General features: G+C 48.2%; 1 protein-coding gene across 1 annotated transcript in view; it reads left to right on the forward strand.

Annotated features, from left to right (window-relative positions):
- Pik3ap1 (phosphoinositide-3-kinase adaptor protein 1) overlaps positions 1–24,282 on the forward strand; it is a 116,140-nt gene extending 91,858 nt beyond the window's left edge. The window contains exons 11-17 of the mRNA XM_041661832.1: positions 411–476; positions 1,944–2,149; positions 4,844–4,916; positions 10,997–11,152; positions 16,024–16,094; positions 17,131–17,249; positions 23,749–24,282. Of these exons, the coding sequence (XP_041517766.1) occupies positions 411–476; positions 1,944–2,149; positions 4,844–4,916; positions 10,997–11,152; positions 16,024–16,094; positions 17,131–17,249; positions 23,749–23,806 (749 nt within the window). The 3' untranslated portion in view covers positions 23,807–24,282. The remainder of the gene's footprint in view (positions 1–410; positions 477–1,943; positions 2,150–4,843; positions 4,917–10,996; positions 11,153–16,023; positions 16,095–17,130; positions 17,250–23,748) is intronic.
- Positions 24,283–24,494: the final 212 nt, after the last annotated feature.

The following is a 24,494-nucleotide window of genomic DNA, read 5'->3' on the forward strand; positions in this document are numbered from 1 at the left end:
AGACAGGGTTTCTCTGTGTAGCTCTGGCTGTACTGGAACTCACTATGTAGACCACACAGGTTTCGAACTCAGAGATCTGCCTGCCTCTGACTCCCAAATGCTGGAATTAAATGCGCGTCCACTACCACGCCTTACCCTTTCCTTTAACAATCTGAGACATAGTGCTGATGCCCTCTGGCTGGCTTTGTCTTTAATCTGGAGAACCTGTGCATCTGCCCTGTCTTTTTGACACTCTCTGCTCTCTCTCACTCTTTTCTTCCAGAAATATGTGTACAATGGTCATGACTAGATGTTTATGACTTTTTTGCACAAGGTTATTTTTCATAAATGCATACAGTTTCATAAATGTGTGACAGAGCCCCTGAGAAAGAGACATTTTGCCTTCACTTAGAATATTCTTTCTTTCACAGTTTTTGCAGAAAAAAGTCAGGAGCGACCTGGGAATTTCTATGTTTCTTCGGAGAACATCAGAGAAGGTAAACCAGAGCTTGTCCTGAACGTCCCACGTAGGAACTGAACTTGCAGGAATATTCCTGTAACAAGGTTGGCCGTGTGTGGCAGTGGCAGTCACGTCGAGAGATCTCACCGGTAGCTCAGGAATACTGCATGAGTATCTCTTACTGGAGGCCAAGGAGAAGGGGGAGAGACAACGGTACCCTAGATTACTGTACAAACTGACCCCACAGAGGGCACTAATACACAAATGCCCGTGTAGAACCGGAGAATTAAGGCTGATGCGAAGAGCCTGGCAGTGGGCCCAGCACCAAGCCTTCACCTGTGGCTCAGCCCTCTTGTCTTTTACTAGTCCCACTGTGCTTTGACTCAACTCTCATTAAAGTTACTTTCTTGTTGTTGGATGACAACCAGGACATTCAGTTTTCTCAAAGACCTGTTAAGGAAGTTTGAAAGGAGCCGAGAAGTCCCTGTAACCCTTGAGCCGTCTCCTGCTGGGCATAGGCATTCGGTACCACCCTGCATAAGAATCTTTAGAAAAGTGGCCACAGCAGTGTCTAAGCACTCAGAGGTGTTCCTGAAAGACAGTAGTCACAGGGGAGATCTGGAGCACACTACATGAACTGAGACATAAGATGTCATGTTGTCCTCCCATGTCTCAGTGCCCCCATCGTCTCTGCAAGTAGTTCATTCCCCCAAGGAACTGTGGAGTCACAGCCTAGAGAGGGGCTGGTTGGCTTCCGACCTCAGAAGTGGACAACTGTCTTTCAGTCATAATGAAATAGAGGTTGGCATGGAACAACCCAAGGACAGCCTGCTGGGACTGAGCTCCTAATTTATACCAGTGCCACTGGACCTGGGTGGCAGTTCCATTAACATTTGTGTCCATCAGTCCTCAACCATTGTTCAGAGACAGGGCTGGGAGAAGTTCCCTGCCTGGACCCTTTCTGTACACTGATCTGTTCTGGGAATGGATTTATGTCTAAAGCTCTAATTCTCAATAGAGAGCATTTTGCCCTCCCTTCCATAGAAGACATTTAGCAATATTTGGGGACATTTTGCATCTCCAAATCCAAGGAAAGTCACCCAGTAGGCGGTAGCCAGAGATGCTGCTCATTGCTCTCTAATGCACAGAACAGAACAGGCCCTCACAGTGAAGAGTTGTTTACTCCAAAATATCAGCAGTCTCTGGGTGGAGAAATGCTGGATTAGACGCCTTCACAGTCAAAGTTCAGTGTGGTCGGCAGACTTTGCCCCTCCCTCTCGTGTTATGGCTCTGTCTCCTTTACTCTAATAGCTTTGAAATTATTAGCAACTTCCCCTTCCTCATTCCATGTCCCCCCACCCCCATCTTGGTTCCACATGTCATTGTTTCTTCTGGCTGTGGCAGACTATTCCTTGGAGCCTGTGCCCACCATCATTACCGTCACCTCTCAGGTCTGCTTTTTCCAGGTGGGAGTTTTCACGCCGACTTCTGCCGTTCTTTTCAGAGGCACCTGTGAGGCCATGGAGGGACAGGCCCCCGTCGAGCATCTATGACCCATTTGCTGGGATGAAAACACCAGGCCAGCGGCAGCTCATCACCCTGCAGGAGCAGGTGAAGCTAGGCATCGTCAATGTGGATGAGGCCGTACTGCACTTTAAAGAGTGGCAACTCAACCAGAAGAAACGATCAGAGTCCTTCCGCTTCCAGCAGGTAGCCAGTTCTGTCACTGTGGGGTTCTCTCTCTCTCTCTCTCTCTCTCTCTCTCTCTCTCTCTCTCTCTCACACACACACACACACACACACACACACACACACACAGAGTTCAGCGGAAGAGACAGCTGCAGCTGCCACGTATGTCACCGTCACTGGATGGCTGGATCTGTGAACATTGTTCGAGTATTCTTGTCGGGGCTGTGCTTATGAGTCCTTGTCTGGAACTCCTGGCTAAAAGCTTTCCAGGGCTGGAGGTCAGGAACAAATGTCCCTACACACCCCAATTATGCCTCTGCATTGCTGCTGTCTACACGTGGCCTTCACCTCTGCTTGCTCTCTCTGCTCTTCAGGGTCCGTTTTTCCTCCCTCATAGTTGATCGTCACTCTTTAGGACATGAAGAAAACTTGGAAAGATCCCAAGAAATATGATGAAATGAACACCGCAAGCGTCAGAGTCTAAACCTCCTGAGTTAAAACCAATTTGTCTGTCTGTCTGTCTCTCTGTCTTTCTCTCTGTCTTTCTCTCTGTCTGTCTGTCTCCCCCTCCCCCACCCACACTCTGCATTTCTCTAGATACCCTGTAAATACAAAGGCACAGATCTGTAAAATGCCAAATACCCTGTCTCAGGGACAACCCTCAAGGGGGGAGCTCATATGAGAAGACTGGGGTGCACAGCAGACTCTTGGTTTATCTCTATGGCTTGAAGATTGCTGTTGTTTTGAGACAAGGTTTCACTATATAGTCTCGGCTGCATCCTACAGTGCTGAACACGGGACTCCAGGCCCTTTCATTCAGGGACCTTAGAACCACTGCCGCCTGAGCAAAAGCTACCCTGGCCCAACAGGTTTTTTTTTTTTAATTTATTTATTTATTAAAGATTACTGTCTTTTCCCCGCCACTGCCTCCCATTTCCCTTCCCCTCCCCCAATTAAGTTCCCCCCCCCCCCAGCCCGAAAAGCAATCAGGGTTCCCTGTCCTGTGGGAAGTCCAAGGAACCCCCACCTCCATCCAGGTCTAGTAAGTTGAGCATCCAAACTGCTTAGGATCCCACAAAGCCAGTGCGTGCAGTAGGATCAGAAACCCATTGCCATTGTTCTTGAGTTCTCAGTAGTCCTCATTGTCTGCTATGTTCAGAGAGTCCGGTTTTATCCCAGGCTTTTCCAGACCCAGGCCAGCTGGTCTTGGTGAGTTCCCAGTAGAACATCCCCATTGTCTCAGTGTGTGGGTCCAACAGGTTTTTTTTTCCGTTTGTTTGTTTTTTACCTCCTCTCTAAGTCCTATGACCATGTGTCAAAGCAGACACAAGCTCTCTTGGGAGATGGTAGCCCAGGATACATTCCTGTTCTATCACTCGCATCTGGATGACAGGCGCCTGCTGTGCCTCCATTTCCCTACCTCTGAAATGCGAAGGGAAATGGGGAGAGTGTAAGCAGGGCAAGCCCTTCACATGCCTGGTGCAGAGTAAATGCCAGCCTTCTCCCTGTCATGTTCACAACAGTAGAAAGCCCCAGCCGATGGAAGTCCGTGTAACCTCCTCTGTTTGGGATGAGTTGGCTGCTCCTGGGGCACTCAACTTTATTTCCCTTTGCTTCTGTCTGTTCCTCTGTCTCCTTCATCCCTGTCCCTTGTGAGTGGGGACACTGCCCAGGTTCTCTCTAACTCTTTCTTTGTACAGACAACACTTGAGTCTGCCTCTGGTTCTAATTACAACCATCAGCTTGGCATATTCTCCTGAGGTGTCTTTCCATTCCCCTAGCCATGTTCCTCTGTTGGCCCTGTTGCCTACCTCAGGCCAGCTACCTGGTCCATAGATGGCTTTCCTTGCCTCCACCTCTAGATCATCAGAACTTCATTGCGATGGTCATCTTACAGCTTCCTCTGTCCCCCTCATGCTTCCTGGACAAGGTTCAGTGTCTTTAGCCTACAGTTGCAGACCAACCAGCCCTCCCAGTCTGGCTTCCTGTGGATCCCTCCTATCCACCTGCTGCTCCAGTCAAAATGTTTAGACATTTCCCCAGGGTACTACTGTGTGCTCAGATTCCTAATTTCTTTGGAATGCCCAGGCACTGTTGCTGGGGGCCAACTTAAGATAGAAACAAATCTTGACCTTTGTGTATCCAGTCAACATTTATTGAACCACTACAGCAGCCCAAATGATTGAATTATAGAAAGTTACAAGACCTGGTCTTTGGAAAGTCCAGTGTCCCCGAAGAGACAGGGTACATATTGCACGCATATACATATGTTATATGCAAGGCAGTGTATCCCAAGTGCCACATGATTGATCTGGACAGGACTAGAGCCTGGGGCCACCTGGGGAAGCCTTCGCCCAGGCCTGGGACAGAGTTATAGAAATTAGGGCCCCTCAAGGACTGAGGAGAGAGCACAGTCAGAGGCGGGGATGAGTTCAAGTCTGTGAGGACCGTTGGGCGGGGTTGGCTCTGAGGTGTAGGTGAAGGAGGGCGGTGCTCGCTATGGCTGAGAGTGGAGCTGGGCCCCTGAAAGCACACTCTGCTGGAGGAAAAAAAGGCACGTTACAGGCACAAAGACTTGGGTTTCTCCGGGGGCGATCTTGAAATGTGACTGTAGCGTGCTAGCCCCTGCATAGGACATAACATAAGAACGGAATTCTAATGTTCAAAAGGCACCACTCTGCTGGATACTTAAACAACAAATAAACTATTTTCCAGGAAAATCTTAAAAGACTAAGAGACAGCATCACCCGAAGACAGAGAGAGAAGCAAAAAATGGGAAAGCATTCAGGTAGGTGGCTACCCAGTGCCTGCATCACTGGGGGTTTCCAGTGCGCTGCCTCACTGGGGGTGGCCGTTGCTGCTGTCCTTGACTATCCCTTCTTCTGTGGCCCGAGTAGACAGACTGCTTGCCCAGGAGGGAATGGATGGTTAGAGCCCCCTCCCACCCGAAGAGGACGGTCATCATTTCTACCTTGGCTCCAAGCTTGGCAATTAGGAAAGCATAGGAGTCAACAGAGTGAGAAACCGCACTCCCCTGAGAGTGGGCAACCTCAACCATGAGCGTCTGAGGACAATATGCAATGATAGGGCATGCGTGCTATTGCGTGTGCTGTGGATGGGCTCTTCTGTCCCCTTCTAACCCCCATGACACCAGCCATGTGTCACCAAGCACCCTGAGCAAGGACCTGCCTTCTGCAGGTTGGGCCTCTATGCTCTACTCTAGCCAATCTTTTATCAAGAGGAGCAGGGAAGAAAGGTTCCTGTAGGAGCCTCTTATGAGCAGAACTAAGCAAAATCAGCCCTACTTGCATGTTAGCTGTCGTCAGTTGGCCTCTCATGAGGCTGGACATTTCCCCTACAGTTTCCTTGCTCGGGCCTCTTCCTCTGCACCTGCATTGTCATAACTGGACTGGGGGTCTCCTCCCAGTAGCCCCTTCTCCTAGAAGGCTCGGGGCCACTGTAGGCTTTTGTATTGTGTCCTCACTCAGTACATCTGGAGAGCCTGTTGTCCCTGGTATGTCTCTTTTCTGTCCTAACTGCTGTTACTTTATTTATTCATTCCTAGGATTCTGGCTCCAAGGTGCAGTCTAAATTTGGCAATTTTCCCTATGCCTATGGCTGTAGCCAAGCTACCACCATCTCTTGGAGCTGGTGCCGTAGCTTCTCCACTTGTCTCCACCCTTGTCCACACTCACCCCTCTACAGTTCATCCTTCCATCTAGAGCCAGTGCCTTCTATAAATAGAGGATCATATGGCTGGGCGCAATGGCAAATAACTTTAATCCTGGTGTTTTATGGAACAGAGACAGATAGATCTCTGTGAGTTTGAGACCAGTTTGTCTATACAGTGACATCCTATCACAAAAGACTAATCAATTATTATTTTTTAAAACAATAAATCACTAAGGGCTAGAAGGATGGCCCAGCAGTTAAATTTGTGTTGCTTTTTTAGATCTAAGTTTGGTCTCTAGCATCCATATTGAGTGGTTCACAAGCACCTGTAACTCCAAATCCAAGGGATCTGTTGCCCTCTTCTGGCCGCTATGGGGAACTGTACTCATGTACACATTACCCTCACAAAGACACATAATTTAAAATAGCAGTAATAATGCCAAAAATAAAATATCAGAGGATGCCCCCCCCCTGCTCTAAGCACTCCAGGGGTTCCTGTCCCACTTAGAGGAAAAGCAGACTCTCTGTTGTGGCCTCCAAGGCCCCGTATTACATAACCTCTGTACTCTTTCTCCACAAGCTCCAGACCCCCCCCCCCACCCAGGGCCCCAGCCTGAGCATTAATAACCCCCTCGTGTTGCTCTACCAGACAAGCACAGGTCTTCCCTAGGCCTTTGCACCTGATGCTTGCTGCTATCCTCCTCGTCTCTGACTGCTGCCTCCGTTCATCCAGCAAAGAGGCTCCTCTGCCATTTTTTTCAGGTGAACCCCTACACCTTGCTTTTTGCTTTCTCGTTTTCCCTCTGCCCCTGTAGCATGGACCGGGATTTCCTTAGTCTTCTGGTCTGGTCCTGGACCAGCATCTATCCCTGCTCTTACAATAAGCTCCACAATGGCAGGAACATGCGTGTCAGTCTGCAGCACAGTCCTGATGGAGCTCAGGACGTCTGTGCTGGGATGAGAGGTTCATCCAAACGTCTGCTAACACCAGCCATTCCACACAGCCACCAGGAATCAGCACCCACCATCTACCGTGTGTGATCGGCTAGTTTGTGAGCTAGTTGTCTTTTTACTTATGCAGGCGTGGTTTTCCCATGATGCCTAGCACAGTGTTTTTCCCAAAGCAGTTGGCTTAGAGAATATTCACAATTTTGACCATGTCAGAAAGAGGGGTCAGGGAGCTTATCCGAGCACTTCTATTTGAAAGTTTGGATTTTTTACTGTATCCCCCACCTCCATCCCAGGCTCACATCTGCCCTCCTGCTGCAGAGAAGAACAGAGCTGAAAGGGTGGAAAGTCAGGCTTGGGATCTGCAGTCGCCCAGGCTCAGAAAATAGGACTCTAGGTGGCAAAGGACTGCCGTGCTTCTGAAAAGTAGAGCATGTGTGTCCAAAGACGGGTGCACCGAGGAAGTGAAACTTGTTAAGCTTTTAAACACAAGCCATACTGGCCTGCGATTGGTCGGTGGCCCCAGTGTCCCAAGGCCGGGAGGGTACAATGGTGGGGCTCACATGCGCTCAGGGGTCAGCGGATCAGCTCAAGAACGGAGACTTCTGGGTCTCCTTTTAGCTTTCTTCCCCCGGGCTCCATCTGGTGTCACTGGGGATTGGACAAGTTTGGAGTTGGAATTCTGCATAGTGCTTTGAGATTACAGGCAAAATATTTTTCCTCCCTGAGCCATAGTCTTAGTCTGGAAAGCAGGAAGTTAACAGGGCTGTTGCAATGGTCAAGAAGTATGGGTGCAGCCTGTGACCAGCACAGGCCCGGGAGTCCACAGAGGCCGCCCATGTCCTCTGGAACCAAGCCCTCCAGAGTAAGTGCTCTGGGCTGGGACTTGTCCAGCCCAAAAGTCATACGTTTTTAAATATTTTCCTGAGTTCAGTCTGAGCACAGTGGCACACACCTGTAATCCCAGCACTTGGAAGGTTTAATCAGGAAGATCACAGTTCTAGACCAGCCTGGGCTACATTCCAGGGCCCCACAAAGTTCACCCAAGGCCAATTAGGCTTCTAAATAATGGCTTCCACCCACTGCTACCTATAGTCTAAACCAGAATGATCAATGTGTGAAGAAGCATGGCCAGATTCCCCCTTTCTGGATCAAAATTCATGGAATTTTTCTTGGGGTGGGCTAATAATTTTCACTATTTCTCTGTCAGTGACTATAATTAGTGACATTACTATGAAAAGATTAAACCATGTTATCTTTGGAAACTGTGTTAGCTAACGTTCCTTTATTATAACTGAGATAATCAAGTTATAAATAAAAAAAAAAAGGCCTAGAGCCATTGAGATGACTCAGTGGCTAAAAGGCACTTATTGCTAAGTCTGGTGACCTAAGTTTGATCCTCGGGACCCACATAACGGGAGGAAAGAACTAAGTCTCTCAGGTTGTCATCTTAACTTCACTGGCATGGCACACGCACCCACCTTCTGCCCCTCATAAATAAATTAAAAAAATGGCTTTCGAGACAGGGTTTCTCTGTGTAGCCCTGGCTGTCCTAGAAGTCTCTCTGTAGACCAGGCTAGTCTCAAATTCAGAGATCTGTTTGCCTCTGTCCCCCAAAGGCATGTACCACCACTGCTCAGCAAAATCAATTTTTTTTAAAGAGCATGGCAAAACAAAATTGTCTCCCAGCTGGGAAAAGAAACAGAAAAGGGATGAGGCTGGGGTCTCATTTCCCCTTCAAGGGCAGCCTCCAATAATCTAAAGACCTCTCCCTGGCTCTGCCTTCGAAAGCTTCCACCACCTCACAGGAGCACCATTGTGGGACCAGTCCCTTAGTACGAGGGCCTTTAGGGGACATTCCAGGTCCAATCCAAACAGACGCGGAAGAACGGCTCAGGGTGGCAGGGAGTCCCTCTGGGGAGGATGTATGGCCTAGCTGTCCAAAAGTATCCTTGCTTTTAATTTTTATTGCGATGGAATATAAATAGCAGGGCTGGAGTGGTGGATCAAGGGTCAAGAACACTTGCTGTTCTTGCCTGGGACCAGGTGGTTTCCGGAACCTGCCTGATAGCTCACCATTATTCTTAACTCCAGTACAGGCTGTAACTAGTTCTAGGCGGATGAGTGGCACTTCCGTCTGCAAGACCTTTTCTAAGAATGTAACTAAGATTTGGAAACTCCAGTTACTTTAGAAAATAGCTATCATTTTTCCTTAATTGGGGTTGGAACACCAAGGACCAAGGATCCTTGAAAACAGACCCTGCATTCATATCTTCAGCCCCAGGGAGCAGCTCTGCCCTTTGTAGCACACGGAGTTGATGGCACAGGAAATCAGCTCTAAACACGCAGCTTGTCGGATGCTGTGGCCCCGCAGGAAAGCAGTCAATATTTGTGATCTGGGTGTGTCCTGGGAGGCAGAGCCAGCTGAGGCCCCGGAAACTGGGTTCTGCTCCTTGTGCTATTGCTGAATCACTTCTGTATGTGGGGCCATTGCTTTACCCAGTGTGACTCAGTTTCCTCACAGGATTATAACCGCCTACTAAACGGAAAAGTCTCAACGCACAAAGGAAGTAATAACGCAGGCGAATGTGCTTCAGAAAGCTAGCAATAATCGTGAAGACTCTTCCTGACTTTGTACCTTCAGGCAAAGAGTGCAGGTGTTCTAGAAACTTCTAGCCTGGCCTGAGTTTTTGAACCTTTGATCTCTGATTTTTTTTTCTTCCTGCGTGCCTTACTTTCCTTCTTACAGAACTGTGGGGGTGGAAAATTACCACCTTAAAATTAATTAGTCAGACTGGAAACCTTAAGAAGTCTTAAAGTGATTTTTTTTCCTGTAAATAAAAGCTGAGAAGGAAAGGAAAGCATGATATATCTATGCAGGCTCCGAGACTCACGGTTCACCCCGTGAACACAGGCCTTGGCAGTGCTCGGCGCCCAGGGCAGTGAGCATGGGAAGGGCTTCCTTTGCGGTGCAACCAGGGAGGCTGGGACTGGAAACCCTCCCAGTTCCACGAAGGAGCTGGCTGTTACTAGACCCCTGGTTTACCCCTACATCCAGTTTCTCTAGCATGAGAAAGACCAGGGCCTGTGGAGACCAGCAATCTACACTAACGATGTTCTCACAGGCTGTTCACTGTGTCCCGTCCACCCTTCCCTCACACTGCCCTTCATACTGTTCTAGCTTATTCCTTAGCTTTCTCGGTGGCGGGTCTCTGCCTTTGGCACAAGGAGTCACCTCTGAATTTCCTAGACACTTGTCCCATGGAAGAACAGAGGAGTGAACTTAAGCTGTACCTGGAGGAGAGCACAGGTCCCAAAGCTGTGTTCCTCTTCCTCCCCAGCTCCCGTGGCTTCCCTCCCACCCTGCCTCACACCCCCTGGGGTGAAAGCTGTTGATACTCCAGGCGTTTCACACTGCTCACTGGCCTGAGTTATTTATGCTCCCAGGACCCTGGGGTGGAAATCTCAGCAGGGTTAAAGACAAACCAGTAGCAGAGCCCAGGGTTGGCTCTGAGCTGGGTACAGACTGTGCCTTCACCATGAGTCAGTCTCAGAAGTCAGCCTTTCTCTGCGTGGAGGACTTTGGTCCCACACTCCTTGGGCCACTGTTGTCAGGGTCGGTTGGCCGTCCCATACCCTCTCACCTGTCATCCATAACAAATTCAGGGAGCAAGAGGCCACTGGACTCCAGAGCCAGGGTTCACATCCCAGTTTGGGCCTTCCATCCGTGTACAGGGGGTGCAGCTTCCCTCTTCTGTGCCTTCATTTCTTCTGGGAACGATAACAGTGGTGGTAGGTTCTTGGGTTTTATGAGGATTCCATTGACTAAGACCGTGGGAACTCTTTGAGCTGGTGCACAGGATGACTTCCTGCCATCAGTGGAGTTTGTGATCCCTTCCTTAGACAGGGCTCTTGTTCAGAGAGGGTGGCTGTGTACAGCTAAATGGTGGAGCTAGGAGCCCAAGCCTTTCCTAAGTGTCTCCTCTTTCTACTCTCAGAGGTGGAAGAGCTCTTCTGCCTATTTCTCACGCTCTGCCATCCTTTCCTTCTTCTGGGCCACACTGGATTCTGTGGCTTTTCAGTGCTGACGTGGGACAAGACTCCAGGATCTCTCTCCTACGCTCCTCCAGGCCCAGGCCCAGGCCCAGGCCCAGGCCCAGGCCCAGGCCCAGGCCCAGGAGACAGGTGGCCATGAAAGACATTTAGCAGTGCAGCCTGCCTGAAGCTCTTTCTTCCTTCTGACTCCAGATCTGGAGATCACAGTCCCAATTCGGCATTCACAGCACCTGCCTGGAAAAGTGGAGTTTGGAGTGTATGAGAGCGGCCCCAGGAAGAGTGTGTTTCCCCCGAGGACGGAGCTGAGACGTGGAGACTGGAAAACCGACAGCACATCAAGCACAGCAAGTAAGCGGCATGCCAGAGGCGCCTCAGTACCACCCTGCTCACTGGCACGGCAGGCTCTGGCAAACACGCTTTGTTTGTTTGGTTGCTTGGTTTTGGTTTTCCAAGACAGGATTTCTCTGTGTAGCCCTGGCTGTCCTGGAACTTGCTCTGTAGACCAGGCTGGCCTCGAACTCACAGAGATCCACCCGCCTCTGCCTCCTGAGCACCGGGATTAAAGGTGTGCACCACCACAGCCCGGCTTGGCAAACACTCTTAGGAGCCCGAGATCTCAACGGAGACCTGATTTGGTTTTGAGAGGTGTGGAGTGTGGAGACTAGTGGGCCTGTGGCATTTGCCCAGTGATGTGATAATTCTTAGAGTGCTTTCTTTCTATAAATAGCGGAACCTAGTGATGGTGGGAGATGCAGCCCACACTGCTTCTCACATCCCTTCATTTTCCGCTTTTCTCTCTTGCTTTATAATAATTCTTAATATTGATTGGGCATTTACCAAAAGTAAATTGTCTTCATTGATCATTTCATGACCACAGAACCTCTATGATGTAGATTCATGGCCTCTTCTTGCCGAGGAGGAAGTGTTCAGGCTTAGGGCCTTGTCCCAGGTTGTATCTAATAAAGCCGAGCAGGGCTGGGGTTTGAACTCCGTCTGGAGCCAAGCCAGGACTCCTCACCGCGGCTTCTGCTTCCTCCCCAGCTGTGCTAAGGGGCGGCTAAGGGCATCTCATCAGCACTGTGGACAACAATGGACTCAAATTTGAGAAGTCCAACTTCTGCGCGGGTGGTTTAGGTTCTAATTAGGACACATCTTTGTTTTGGTGAAGAAGCATGAATGGGAGTCTGATTGTGGCAGACGAGGCCTGGTGTGCAGGCTTCCGTCTGGGGACACTGTTTCTGCATCTTGGGCAGCATTTGCTGACATGTTGGCTTCCCTGTATCCAAACAACTGCAAAGATGATGAGAGAGCAGAAGTATACTTATGACTCGGGTCTCCTTGGAAGCCAGGCAGAGCATCCACCGATGAATGCAGGATAACGGACTACCCAGACCTCTTGTGGTCTTTTTTTTACAGCACAGCCTCCTTGAGAATTTACTGTGTATTCTGGGTCTGTTTCCCAGAAAAACTTATCTGTCTGTACCCCTCCACGTACAGATCACACACATGCGCACATATCCACAAATACTTATTACGCATGCACACATGCACGATTTTGCTCACCAAGGACACAGGTCAAGCAAGACTCCTTACTGTATAGATTTTTCCCAGACAGGGAATTCTTTTGCTTAAGGTTAAACAGCCAGGTGACAGGAGAAGTCAGCTTGTCCTCTTTCCTTAATATTCCTCATACCTGCGGAAACACCTCCAAAGCTTATCATGTGACGACTTGGGAATGTAGGCTGAACAAGAAGAAAATTTCCCCACACATAATGGGGGCAGGAATGTATACCCAAAGATTGCTTCTGCCAAAGGCAACTTGAGCATTCTGAGAATTCTGCTATCAGAGGCAGGAGAGAGCTCCCCAGGGATCACAGGCTGCAGAAGAAACTAGAGGCAAGTGGCACTTTTCTCGAGCACATGAGAGAGGGGGGATGTACCAGAACCTTCTCTGGTGGGGCCTCTGCTTCCCATAGGAAAGGGAACCATAGTTGAAAAATCGTAAAGACAAATATAAAGTGCATGTTTTGTCTGTTGGGGTTTTGTTTTTTTTTGGGGGGGGTGTTGTGCCTGGTGTGAAGTGTTGTAATTGGAAAGTTGTTCTCTGTGTGTTTTACTTTGGGGCAGCCTACAGTGTGGACCAGGTGGACCAAGTAAATTGTTGCCTAGAAATTGCTAGCTCGTGGGGCTAGGAAATGCTATTTAATGCCAGACCAAGGCCTTACGCTCTTCATTGTGGTTGCAGATCAGGGCTGGTTCTTGTTCTAGTTTCTGCTATGTAACAAACCATGACAAAACCTAGTTGCTTGGAATACAACCATTGATTTACACCCGATCTCACAACGTGGGTACAGCTAGAAGGTGTGACTTGTGTCTTCCCCATGTTTAGTGAGCAAGGGTCACTCAGATGATTGCACTCGGCTGGGGCATCCAGGATGGCCTCTTGTTCTCCGAGACCTTCCTCCACATGGCCTTTAACCGAACAGCCTGAACCTTTTACTTGGCGAGGGAATTTGGGAAGGGAGGACAAGAGGACTGCAAGAGCCTTTGAGAGCTTTGGGTTTTGTCATATGTGCTGATGTTGATTCTAAAGCAAGTTGGATAGCTGAGTCTGGCGTGCACACAGAGGCGTGAGTGCTCGTGGGGGTGATGGCTGTCACCAAAGACTAGTATAGTGCCTTAAAATTAAAGATGATGAGGACACCAACTTCTACCAGACAGTTGCTCTTTGCCAACCCCATGATAAGTATAGCCCTCTGTGACCTCATTCATCCAAGACAGTGAGTAAAGCTTGTAGTTTCTAGGTAACCGCTAGGGGCTGGAAAACGTGCCTTGAGTCTTCTGGCAACTAACTGAGCAGAGGGTCCAGAAATCATATCCAGAGCTAACCGTGCTAGTACCCAGGGAAGCATCACCTTCCGGTAGAGCTAGTTTGTTGGCAGGGATGGAGAGTGGGGAAAACCAGACTAGAGCCCTTTACCCTGGAGTCACACCCTGTGAGCATCATTATTTTTATGATGGCACAGCTGTTATCTCTTGGAATCTACAGAAAGACAGTTACAGGTTAAACCTAGTTATAACTAAGTAATTAAGCCCCAGTAATTAGTGCTATATTTAAAGGAACAAAAGCTTGATTGTGGAACACTCAACAGCATTCTTGTAGATTATCTGGCCCAAGGGTCGTATGGCCATTTTTTTCCCTCCAGAAAGATGAAAAGAACCAGATTGTATCTTTATGGACTTGTAATAGAGGAAAGCCCACAACTAGCACAAGGTAGATACTAGTCTGAGCCTTCTTCCCTGGTGACCAAGATGTGGCACTGTCTCCCTCCCCCTGACATGAGAGCAGAGTATGGGGCCAAGACCAGAGAATGCTACCAACTGTGTAGCCCAGGGAACTATGGGTCAGTCATGAGCCCAGAGGGGAAATAATACCAGGGGGCTAAGGTTTAGGGCCAGACATTGTGGTTTCAGGTTTAGGAATGCCAAGGGTAGTGGAGTTGACGGGTGTGAATTTCCAGTCATGGAGCCAGTGCCTGGGACATCTTTCACTTCTTGCTAACGGAGAATGTGCAGGGCACTATGAGGTTCGCTATGGGACTGTGAGAGACATAATCACTGACATGTGGACACCCAGATACAGGCATGGCGACCCAGGAGCTCAGAGATTGCTTTGGTAGGGAAATCTGGAGAGTTTTGGTAGTGCTTATTCCAAGCATGAGTTCTGAGGAGGTGTGAACCTTGGGGCAGCAGCTGGCTGAAGGGGAGGAAGAAATGATATTTTGGTGGGTAAGTTGGGTTATGAGTGTAAATCGAATAGAGAGAGGCCAGGCCATGTTTTCCCAGTGAACAAACCAAATCCCCTGGGTTAGATTTAAAAAACTGCCTTGAGGTCTAGAGAGGTGGCTCGGTGATGTTGAGTACTTGATGCTCTTCCTGAGGACCAGGGTTCAATTCCCAGCACCCGCATGGTGGTTCCTAACCATCCATAACTCCAATTCCACCCTCTTCTGACCTTGAGAGCACCAGGCACACATACACATATAATGCAGATGAAACACACATAAAATAAAATGAATAAATCTAATTTAAAATGTTTTTCAATCTGGGGCAGGAAAGATGGTTCTTCAATTAATAGCACTCAGTACTCCTGTAGAGGATGCAGGCTCAGTTCCTAGCACCCATGCGACAGTTCACAACCATCTCTAACTTCATTTTTAGGGGACCTGACACCCTCCTCTGGCCTCTGTGGACACCAGGCATGCACATGGTACACAGACATGCAAGCAGACAAACACACTCATAAAATAAAAATAAATATTTTTAAAAAAGTCTGCCTCCAATAACACACACTTGTAAGCTCAACATTTGGGAAACCAAAACAGGAGGATGGCCACAAGTTCAGGGCCAACCTGGTCTACATACATAGCAAACTCCAGACCAGCCATGGGCTAGGTAATGAGATTCTACCTCAAGACACAAATTTTAAAATTCATCTTCTTAGTTCTACCTGAGTTCACACTAGCTATCACATTGGATAACACACATTTCTAGAAAGTACTATGGACTAGTGCTATTTTAATGATGCAGGTAATAAAGTTCTAACTGATAAGGTTTTCACACAGAATTCCTACTACGAGCATGCATTATACTTTTGAGTCTGTACTGTATATTTCTGTTTTGGAGTTCTGGGGATTGGACCCAGGACCTTGTACATCCACAGCTATGGCTTTTGTTTGGTGTTGGCATGTAATCTCTTATTCGAAGGTGCATCTGTGTCCTACAACACACCCCTGCCCTGTGATTTCTAATTAAGCAGCAAGAGCATGGGAACAAAACCAGCTTGCAGATTTTGAGCAACGGAGACCCCGAGTGCCTCTGCTGCCATGCCTGTCAGATCAAAGTGCTAATATCAAATAGGATTTTCAGAGGGATTAAATGGCAATCATGCTTTCGAAAGCACTCCGTGTGCAGTAAATCCTGGGTAAATGGTAGCTATTAAGCCCAAAGTGGCCATCAGAAAGCAGACCATTTTGTGTGATGCTGACAGAAAAACTGAACTCTAATGAAACGGCTTAAGGTGACTACACTCTGAAGACTCTTGTCTTCGCAGTTTATGTACTGTTTCTATTGCTGTAAGTAATGTAGGGCCAGAGTTCCGCCTTTTGTTTCCTCTTGGGAGAATCCACAGTCCAGCTGACGCTGTTTCTGCCCTTTAGGCAGCGCGAGTAACCGATCCAGTACACGGAGTCTCCTCAGCGTGAGCAGTGGCATGGAGGGCGACAATGAGGTGAGATGGGGGCCGTTTTATCACAAGAGAAAGCTCCCATGGGGAGGGAAGCCACACACGAAAGGTCACACGTTATCTGAAACAATGCAGAATGGGCAGATCCAGAGAGATGGCGTGAGGGTTGGTGGCTGGCAGAGCCGGAGGGTGAGGGGCACAGGAAGAACTGTTCGATGACTTTGGGGTTTTCTTTGCAGCTGAGGAAAATGGTTTGAAATTAGATAGAAGGTGGTGGCTCCGTAAAGCTACAAATGCGCCAAGGTCATCTTGTTTTGTAATGGTTGACCCCATGGCTATATGAATTTTGCCTCAGTATAAAGGAAGAAAAGGGTAATGAGGAGCTTAGATAGAGATAGACAAATCTACCCAAACTACTTTAGCCGGAAGTGGGGTGTCTGCAGGAAGGAGTTGTCTGAATTGAGGGTTCCAGGGGCAGCATGGTGCTGTGCCTAGATCAGGAGCCTGTGTTGTGCTGTATGGAGCCATGGGATAGTCCTTTATGTCCCAGAGTCCAGGGTCTCTGTCTCCGATTTCATCCCTCTCTCTGTAGCCCGGCCTCTCCTGCATTTTCACATGGGTGGTGGCATGGTCTCCGGACAGACAGGCATCTCCTGAGCTGAGAGGTTCAGCTGCTCTCAGGGAGGCCACATTTCAAGTTGGTCAATTGGTGTCAGTGTCTGTCCTGACCTGATTTGAACCCAAGGGGTCATGTGAGTCACCACTCACCCTGAAGACTCAGGAGAATGGGTCTTAGGGAGAGCACTCCTGTAAACTTGCAGGTGGTTTTAGCAGACCGAGTATAAGACAGCTCTCATATTTGGAGAAGCTAGAATTTTGAGTTTAGGCAATTCGTGATAACCTGGGTAAAACGGTGTTCCTAGACTACACCAGAAGGATGTGGAAAACTGTCATTGGCACTAGGCTGGCTCCTGTTTGGGAACAACCTAACAATGGTGAGGGCTATCTCATGGTGCCTAGCTATGTATGTTCATGCGTCTTGTGTAATAGTCACCTTTGTTTCTCATCTTGCATGCTATAGGATAATGAAGTCCCTGAAATTACTCGAAGTCGTAGCCCAGGTCCTACCCAAGTGGACGGAGCACCAGTTGTGACCCTTGAGAGACCCCCCAGGGTGCCTCCTCGAGCCGCTTCACAGAGGTAATGTTGAAGTAGATGTGAACGTTTCTTCTCACTCTCTTAACTGTGAAGGAGGAGAGGATTTGGGAGCATCTAAGACCACCAAAGAATGAGGACAGAGCTGTGGAAACACACTTCAGCATGCTGTCTTCAGTAAAAAGTGATACTTTATTCTGCTGCCAATATTGATACATCATAATGTTTGGTTTGCTTCTTTTATCCTTGATTTAAAGCGGGACTTATTTATATAGCTTTAAATGGTGTGTAGGTATGTGTATCTGCTTGTGGGTATGTGCACATGGACTCTGCAGAGGCCAAAGACACTGGATCCCCTGGAGCTGGAGATACAAGAGTTGTGAACCACCCTATAGGGGTGCTGTGAACCAAGCACAGATCCTCTGGATGAGCAGCCACTCTTAATCTGCTGAGTCATCTCTCCAGCCTCTGCTCTTGATTCTTCTTCTTCTTCTTTTGAGATAAGGTCTCACTATGTAACCCAGGCTAGCCTCCAACTCTCAATCCTCCTGCCTGAGGCTCCTGGAAGTTAGGATTATGGGCATCAACCACCCTGCCCAGTTTAGTTGCTCACCCTTTAAATAACATTTAAGTTCATACGTGAAGGGCACGGATATAACTATCAGCCTTTAAAATAATTCTTTTCTATTTCTGGTTTTATTTTTTTCATTTTCTGTGTATGCATGTGTGTCTATGTGAAGCACCATGTGTGTACAGGTGCTCATGGAAGCCAGAAGATGACATTGTTCCCCTGGAGCTGGAGCTGCAGGTGGTTGTGAGCCACTCAAGTGGGTCCTCTAGAAGAGAAGCAAGTATTCTCAGCTGCTTAGCTATCTCTCCAGCTCCTAAAACAAATTTGAATTTTTTATTCACATGTGTGTGCATATGAAAATATTTGTGTGTGAATGTCTTTTTCACTGAACCTGGAGCTCAGCATTGGCTATACTGGCGGGTTAGTAAGCACTCAGGATCCTTCTGTTTGCACCCCCGCTAGGATTACAGATGCATGTGGCCATACCTAGGTTTTTATATGGGTGCTTGGGATTCAAACTCAGGTCCTAATGTTTGCATTGCTAGCACTTTAACAAATGATCAATCTCCCCAGGCTCTTTAGTAATTCATATCTGTCTGTCTAGAATTCAGTTCATAGTATTGAATTCCCCTGGCTTTATTGTGGGTTCTGGGCTTCTCAGGAACAGAACATAATATTAGAAGTGAAAATGAGAGCAAAAAATAGTCTTGTCTGGGGGTGAGCAAGGCTCTGGGCCACTCACATGGGGCCTAGTGTTCTGCTATCACTCGTGAGCTTAGGTGAGTCATTTAACTTTTGTGTGTCTCCATATTCTTGTCTATAAAACAGTTACTAATTGAACTTCCTCGTGGGATTGTAAGGGTTGAGTTGGTGAGACATGAAGAATATGAGGATTTATCATACAGGAGAGGAGCAGACATCTGGGGCTTTGACAGTGAACCCAGACAAGTGTGATTCGCTTACTGCACTCTTACTTATGACTGACTTCAGTGACTTCAGTGGACACGGGGGCCCTGCGAGGATCATTCTGTATGGTCAGTGGGATAACAGAAAACATGGTAGGGCTGCCATGCAGAAAGGCTGGCTCGTGGCCATGCCTAGGTTTTTATATGAGTACTTGGGATTCAAACTCAGGTCCCAATGTTTGCATTGCAAGCCTTTAACAAATGAACCATCTCCCTGGGCTCCCCAGAAAGGAGGGCTTGGATGTGAAACCCAGGATTTGATGGTTGAAATACAAAGCATGAGGAAAGAGGCCGTTTTTGCCTATTTAAATATAAAAAAGTTCGTCTGTGGGATGTGCGAGAAAGTGCAACATAAAGGCCTCTGTCTGGTGTCCTGTGCCTCGCCATCTCTCGCTCCATTTTGGCCTCTGCTATTTACTGCCTTTACAGCTGCTCCCAGTGACATTCCTATGGTGACACACGAACATCTGACAGCCTCGAGCTGTGCTGCAATCGCCGACATGGTTCTCCGGCACAGCCTGAGAGATACACATTCGGGTATTCCTACTCCCAGAAGGAGTGCATGTGATAACCCAGGCCTTTGTATCACGCTGTTTGAAAGCTACTCTGTATTTGGTGTGTGCATGTGGGGGCAGGGATGCTTTGCAGGAGTGATGCAAGTATGATTATGGCGATAAATGTTATTATTTAATGACAGCTTACTCTGTGGCAGTGTTTATGTCAAACACATTAAGCGCGTTACTTAATGCTCTCCAAAGCCTGTTTGGGAATTATCACATCTTGCAGGTGTAGAGGCAGGGGAAATGGAGAGATGCTGGGATTGACAGGTTTGGTTTTCTAGTCATTATGTTACACCTGGCCAAGAAAATCAAGGTGTCAGGCAGGAGGAGATCCAAGACTTTTTAATCCCTAAAGGTTGAGACCCTGAAGCCTCTTGTCTAACTAGACTAAGAGAGGAGGAGGCAAGCTTGAAACTGCATCCGTCGGCTTATGCAGGATTTTGTTGCTGTTGTTGACATTGCTGTCACTATCGTTAATAGACAAGGAAAGAAGAGGAGTCGGGAAAACAACTTCCAGGAATGCAAAGATAGAATTTGGGACACGTCTAACTGCGCGAGAAGAGACGAGAGAGGAATTGTTTGGGGAGCTGGCAAAAGTGTGGTGGTAAAGATAGATAGGATGAGCAGAGGACGGAGACACTTTCCCAGGCAGACGGTGTGGAGACCTGTAATTAACAGAACTCAAGACTTGTGTGAATTTTTGGTTTGAGTAGGATCTGTAAGTATGTGCTTGCGTTCTAAGTATGCGTGCAGGTTTCAGGATAGAAATGAGGCAGTCTGTGGACAGAGTGAGGCTGTCTCTGACCATTGTGAGTGGTTGCCAGACTGAGAGACACAAGGGAGTCTGGCTACATGCCCCAGCTCTGCTCTGGGAACCTATAACCCCATGTTCTCAACTTTCTCCTCTCTCTGGTGCTACCTCAGTCCACACGGCCTGAACTTTGGCTAATTCCTCTGCTGGTTTCACTTGCTGTTCACAGAGCCTCAGATGCTGCCAGCAGACAGCCTGGTGCCTCCATCTCTACCTTCTCCTTCCTGCTGTTGACTAGGGACCTGAACTCACATGCCCCATGGGTGTCTCAGACACAGCCTATAAAGCACTGGACTCATCAAGCCACCCCAAGTCACTTCCTCATGAGTTTCCAAGCCTGGGGCAGAGACACTATTCTCCCCTTCCCCCAGTCCCAACCCTGGACTCTATCTATCCCACCTCCCTCACAGCTCTCACGTCCAGTGGCTCTCCGGGCACCGTCCATTCTGCCGCCCTTTCAGCAATCAGACGTGCTCCCCCTTCCCTCTGGTAGTCTTCGGTTCATCCTTGAGGCCCACACTTACCTCCCTGCCCCAGGGGTCTCTTTTCCTCACTGCAATCAGGTTCACTTTCTAGAACAGAAGCAGCTGATGGTCCATTTCCTGTAAGAACCTCAGAATTGGATTCTGGGTATTTTAGTGTGCCCTGGCTCTGTCCCTGTCCAGCTGTATGTCACTTTGTTCTCCTGTTCTCATCCATGTTCCGCTATTTAGATGTTCTCAGGAATGTACTGGAGAAACACTTTCCTTGGAAAGTTCTCTTTCTATTCCCCTCCGTTTTCTGTGCATCCTTTAGTCCAAGCATCCTTCCACTAGGGATCCTTCGCTGATGGACCCGCACTGAGTGACTCCTCTAGTGTGGGTTTTCTAGTCTGTTATATCCCCACATCATAAACATTGCTTATGTTTCTCTCCTCAAGTGGATAGTGAACTCTGTGAGAGTAGAGGTGGTGTGTGCTCATCTGAAAATGACCTCAGGGGATCTTGTTTGTTCTTGTTCCTTTTTATGTTTTAGACAGGGTCTCTCTTTGGCCTAGAGCCTGCAGAGTAGGCTAGGCTGACTGTCCAGTAAGCCACAGTGGTTCCTCTGTCTCTGCCTCCCAGTCACTTTGATTGCAAACACTCCACCATGGTGTGCCCACATTTTTAGGTGGGATTCAGCTCAGATCCTTGCACTTGCACAGCACGTGCTGAATCAATTGGTTAGCTCCCCAAACACAGAAGTTACTTCTGAGTGGATATTTTTTCTGTTCTTTTCTATGTCTGGTATATTAACAGACACATTGGGTATTTGGTATTGCTTGGATTGGACTTCTTAAGCCCTTGCACAATTAGCCATCAAGCCAGGTATGGTGTCTGAGGCAGGAGGATTGCCAGGATTTTGAGGTTGGCCTGGTCTATATAATAAGAGGCTGTTTCAAAACTAAACCAAACAAAAAACCCAGTCAGCTTCTAGGGACCTGAAGGTTACATTAGATGGTATGTACAGGGCACACAAAGACATTCCAGCTAAGCCTGGCTTTCAAAGAACACTGCCATCATCAGGGTTGATGGGTTCTTGAGTCAAATTCATCGCCAGTGAAAACTCACCCTGGAGTAAGAGTGTGCAGATGTCTCCAGTTTTGGCTTCTTGGTGTCTAAGACGGCAGTCTGCACAGACCACTCCCGATTTGGACACAATATCCTTCCACTTCTCTGTTCTGTTCTACCTGTTTTCATAAATCCCGAGCTAGGGCTTCTGATCTTTTGCTGGAGCTGCCCATCAGAGTGAAACTAAATTGATGGGGAAGTGTCTAAGACTAGACCGTTCATCCTTACAGTGAGATTTCTGGCTTTCTAAGCATCTCCTCTAGGCCAGACATAAAGCTGCTGACTAATTTCCATGCCATCTCTAAGTGCCCACAAACCTTGACTGGGCAGATGAGAAAACAGGGTCATCCAAGTTGAAATTTTCGTGTACACACACACACACACACACACACGCACGCACGCATGCACGCACGCACGCACACGATAGGGGGGTGGAGAGAGAGAGAGTTGTGTATGCAAATATCCATGCTTAGATCTTCCTTAAGGTTTGAGCTGTGCCTATCAGACAGTCCAGTCTCCCGACGTTGCCCATTGTCTGTCTCATACACACATACCCAGTGTCTTGATAGCCAGATCCGTGATCATTTTACCTGTTTGCCACACACAGTGTGAATCGTGGCAAATGTTTGTAGAAAGGAAGGAATGGCCTAAACTTGCTTAAGAGGTATGACCTCTAACCCATAGTTTGTAGGGCAGGAGACTGGGAGGCAGATAGACACAATGCTGCTGTTTTCACTGCATAGATCCCAGCAGTCCAGTAGCAAAGGCACAAAGCCTTCTACTCCTGGGACCAGAGCAGGGCCTCCTGTGGACATCTGTGGTTAGTCTGGGCTCTGTCTGACTCCCTCCCTTGTTCCTGAGACAGCCCCGCCGTCCCCAGCTCTCACCGTTTCCTTGACCTGATCAGAAGCAGTGCTCAGGAGGCATTTAGCAAATATTTACTCACAGATTCATTCAATCATGGACCGTGCAGCTCCAGGGTTACACAGTTCAATTACAGCGCCCAACAAAGCTCTCTTTCTGCGTGTATTGATTTGCTTCTTGGAGATTAAATATTGGTTTTACAGCACACATGTAGAAATGCCATCTGTAATCACTGAACCCATCTGTAAATAGACCCACCCTGGTCTACCTGGAGTGTCACTTAGGACTTTACAGAAGTCCAAACAGAAGAACAGGAAGAGGGGCTTTTAGGTGGGCACACGTACCAATGGGACAACACTTAGCGATCCGATGAGGAAGCGAGAAGCAGGTACTGGAATTCTCTGTCCCTCCTTCAGATAGCTTCACTGTGATGGTGAGTCTCTACCCGGGCAGCCTATTGGAATTACTGGCATTTTACCATCTAGGCTCTAGTGATACTTAGGTACACCAAGGTCAACAGAACAGGAGACAGCTGCTCTCCAGAAGATAGTTTGCTGGATGCATGGTTCTCTGGAGCAGGGGGAGGGGAGGGCACCACACCACTGGGGTTCATACTGGCACACATGGTCAGGAGGCAGAGGGGACAAAGGTCAGACATGGGCATGAGCTTTTCATTGTGGTTCCCACGAGAAACAGTGAGTAGGACAGGGTCAAATTGACCCGGAATCACTAGTGTGGATAACTGTAAGAGGTGCCGAGGCAGTGGGACTATCTCTGTTTGTCTGAGGCTGACCCTGGAATGATAAGGGCACATTGATAGTGGTCCTAAGGAGGCGACGGGGATATTAGTTAGCTGAGAGAAATGCGGTCCCTCCAGGGTCAGCAAGACCCAAAGCGGACAAAGCAACAGAAAATAAAAGGCTTAGTTAACTAACCTACACTGTGAGCTCAAGAGATTGTGATGAACAGGGCTGGGGCTTGGGAGTAGCTCCGCTGGCGATTCTCACGTTCAGGGGTTAGAAACCATGACATCTATGGCCTTCAGACATTTGTAGTGTGTCCTGACTCCTTAACTAAAGGAGATGTCTTTTTTTAATAGCTCTTCAAAGTAGCCGCAGATTGTGGATACTCGAGAATGCTTTGATTTGGTTAATTTTTAAGAGTTGCTTTATTTTTCGTTACAGGCCTCTAACCCGGGAGCCTTTCCATCCTCCTCCACCAGTTCCCCCCAGAGGTCGCTGATTCCCTCTCCTGAATCAAGCCTACTACAGACTTTTAAGACTTGTGGTTTGCCGCCTGTTGCCGAAGTCTTCACATTGACTATTCTGCATGACTGCGGACCTTGAGATTCACCATCACTGCTGATGTTGCAGCCCCGCTGCTTTGGGTGTCCCTCAAAGACATTAAGGCGCGTTGGAATCTGAGACTAAGGACCTTGTTCAACATCGCCGAGTGTATTGTGTCACATTCTTGGTTGCCAAAAGGATGAAGACTCTATCAAAATACTTACCTCTCGTGTCCTATAGCAGGAGCCAAACAGGGTTGACGGAAAAGTACTTAACAAGCGAGTGTCCTGCAGTAAACATGGATTCATTACTACACACCTGCTAGTTTCTAGAAGTGGTGGTAGAGTTTCCAGCAGAAGTGGCCTAACTTTGAAGCAGTTCTACATTTCTATGTGTGTGCTGGGGCTGGTCACATACAAAACACTGTCAATGGTTCCCTCCCTTACATGTGTGTGTGTGCGGTGTGCATGTGTATGTGTGCGGTGTGCATGTGTATGTGTACGGTGTGCATGTGTGTGTGTGCGGTGTGCATGTGTATGTGTGCGGTGTGCATGTGTATGTGTGCGGTGTGCATGTGTATGTGTGCGGTGTGCATGTGTATGTGTGCGGTGTGCATGTGTGTGTGTGCGGTGTGCATGTGTGTG

This window comes from Microtus oregoni, unplaced genomic scaffold, assembly GCF_018167655.1.
Source record: "Microtus oregoni isolate MIOR12 unplaced genomic scaffold, Mior012 000012F_ref0000307, whole genome shotgun sequence".
Lineage (NCBI taxonomy): Eukaryota > Metazoa > Chordata > Mammalia > Rodentia > Cricetidae > Microtus > Microtus oregoni.